The following is a 2,491-nucleotide window of genomic DNA, read 5'->3' on the forward strand; positions in this document are numbered from 1 at the left end:
GGTTGAATGGAATAGAGGTGTAATAGCATAATGGAAAAAACTAAAATGACTAGAATACCCTTAGCATAAATTTGTTTTGGTAAATGATTATTGTTATTGTTATTTAAATTTTAATAAGATTATTATTATCAATAATAAATATTTTAATCATATTTAAACATAATTATTATTAAATATATTTTAATTAAAATATATAATTTAATAAAATTCTTATAATTAGCGAAATTTGTTTTGGTAAATTATTATTGTTATTGTTATTTAAATTTTAATAAGATTATTAATATCAATAATAAATAATTTAATCATATTTAAACATAATTATTATTAAATATATTATAATTAAAATATATAATTTAATAAAATTCTTAATAATTAATATTCTTATATGAATTTACTCAAATCATAATATATGATCTTGTAAAATATAAATTAACATAATTATTATTAAATATATTATAATTAAAATATATAATTTAATAAAATTCTTAATAATTAATATTCTTATATGAATTTACTCAAATCATAATATATGATACTATAAAAGAAAATTTGAAATAATTAATATTAAATATATTTTAATTAAAATATATGATTTAATAAAATTTAAAATAATTATAACTAATAAATTATATTTCCAACTGAAACAAGCCAAACAACATAAGTAGTATTAGAATGGGGATTATTAAATCGACTTTTGTAGTATAAAGTTCCAAAAAAAATTTTCTTTATCTGTAGATAGAGAGAATCATGTTCATAAAACATATAAAATTTGACGTTGATGAACTGCAGTCTCTTCCATTGTTAATGCAGGTTGAAAGGCTTGATTTCAATAGTGTTACGGCCTTTGTATTTAACTTCAAACAGAAATTTGTACAATTGCTCCTTGTAATATTTTTTTCTTTGCTTCTATTGGCTGGGTTAGAAATTCAACACAATATTTTTGAAAGACTTGTATAATTTCATCTACTCAATAATTGGAAAAACTCAATTTGATTTCTTCCTTTAATTGTCTCTTTTTTAAGTACTAATTATCAGCAACAGGCAGGGCGATTTAATGTGGTCAAAACAACCACATCAAGCACTCTCATCTCTTTGTTTGCAGCAAAGATGAACTCAACAGCTTCAAACCATGGCAAAATAAGTACAGCATATATAACCAAAACAGGATATGCTTTCTTCAATAACATCTCAACTTAAATAACGGAACATTCATATTATGTTCGGAACACAAAATAGGTAACTTATAAAGTACTGAATAAAAAACAGAAGTGTCCACTGCCATGGTTTATGCAAAGTCCTACCAATTCCTCAACGATTGGCCTTGGCAACTCTCTCGATTTCGTCCTTCTTCTTGATGGCATAGCTGCACAAACAACGCGAGAATGATGAAGCAAGCTGTGGTAAATAAATGGGATTGCAAGGACAGTTCCTAGTTTCAAAGCAAAATAAGGTTCAAACACGAGAGTTCAAAGGCTGTTATTTACCTGTTAGATGATCCCTTTGCTGCGTTAATAAGCTCATCAGCCAAACATTCAGCGATAGTTTTAATGTTTCTGAATGCAGACTCACGATTACCAGTGGTGAGGAGATAGATGGCCTGATTTACTCGACGAAGAGGAGAAATATCAACAGCCTGACGCCTCACAACACCAGCAGAACCAATACGAGTAGCATCTTCACGAGGTCCACTGTTATATCAATCAAAAATCAACAAGGATTATCAAAGATTGATCCAACAAAGATAACCCAGAATTGAAAGATGTTTTAATTAACATCATCTGCTACTTTAAAGATTAAAGTCAGCTAGTGATACATTTGAAAAAGGAAATTCTTAAAGGTCATATAGGCCACCTGTTGATAATGGCATCAACAATGACTTGAATTGGGTTCTGATCAGTCAGGAGATAAATAATTTCCATAGCATGCTTCACAATCCTGACTGCCATAAGTTTCTTTCCATTGTTTCGGCCATGCATCATCAATGAGTTTGTAAGCCTCTCAACAATGGGGCACTGAGCCTTTCTAAAACGCTTAACTGAGTACCTCCCAGCAGTGTGTAAAATATATGATAGATTATACACTACTCCACATGTAAAACATTCAACTAAATGGTTACATGGTACTTTTGCCTCAACTAAACCTATATCCAAAACCACACATTAGAATTTCTCGACAAACAAGCCATAATAAGACCCAGAAATACTGAAAATCGAACATCTTGAAGCTTATAGATGCTACTTTTTAAGTAACTTCAGATCAAAACTAAAATCCAAAAATCAAGTGACTTTAGATCAAAATTAAAATCCAAGAAAAGAGAAACAGCATAAAACAAATATTCAAACAAAAGCAAGAAAAGTTGTATAAAATGAATTGATCTAATGAAACAGAAACTCCAAAAAATGAGAATGCAATAGATCAGAAGTTCTCCGCAGTTGTCAAGATTATTAATCAGCTGTTCATTTTTAATGCATGGACAGTATCCTCAGAGACC

General features: G+C 28.7%; 1 protein-coding gene across 1 annotated transcript; it reads right to left on the bottom strand.

The window, feature by feature from the left end:
* Positions 1 to 1,153: 1,153 nt before the first annotated feature.
* On the bottom strand, positions 1,154 to 2,159 carry LOC105789568 (40S ribosomal protein S5; the record flags this gene model as incomplete). Its single annotated transcript, XM_012616941.2, has 3 exons — positions 1,154 to 1,363; positions 1,485 to 1,688; positions 1,852 to 2,159. Coding segments are annotated over 3 exons (567 nt in total), but the record flags the coding sequence as incomplete, so codon positions are not given.
* Positions 2,160 to 2,491: the final 332 nt, after the last annotated feature.

Source organism: Gossypium raimondii, chromosome 2, assembly GCF_025698545.1.
Source record: "Gossypium raimondii isolate GPD5lz chromosome 2, ASM2569854v1, whole genome shotgun sequence".
Lineage (NCBI taxonomy): Eukaryota > Viridiplantae > Streptophyta > Magnoliopsida > Malvales > Malvaceae > Gossypium > Gossypium raimondii.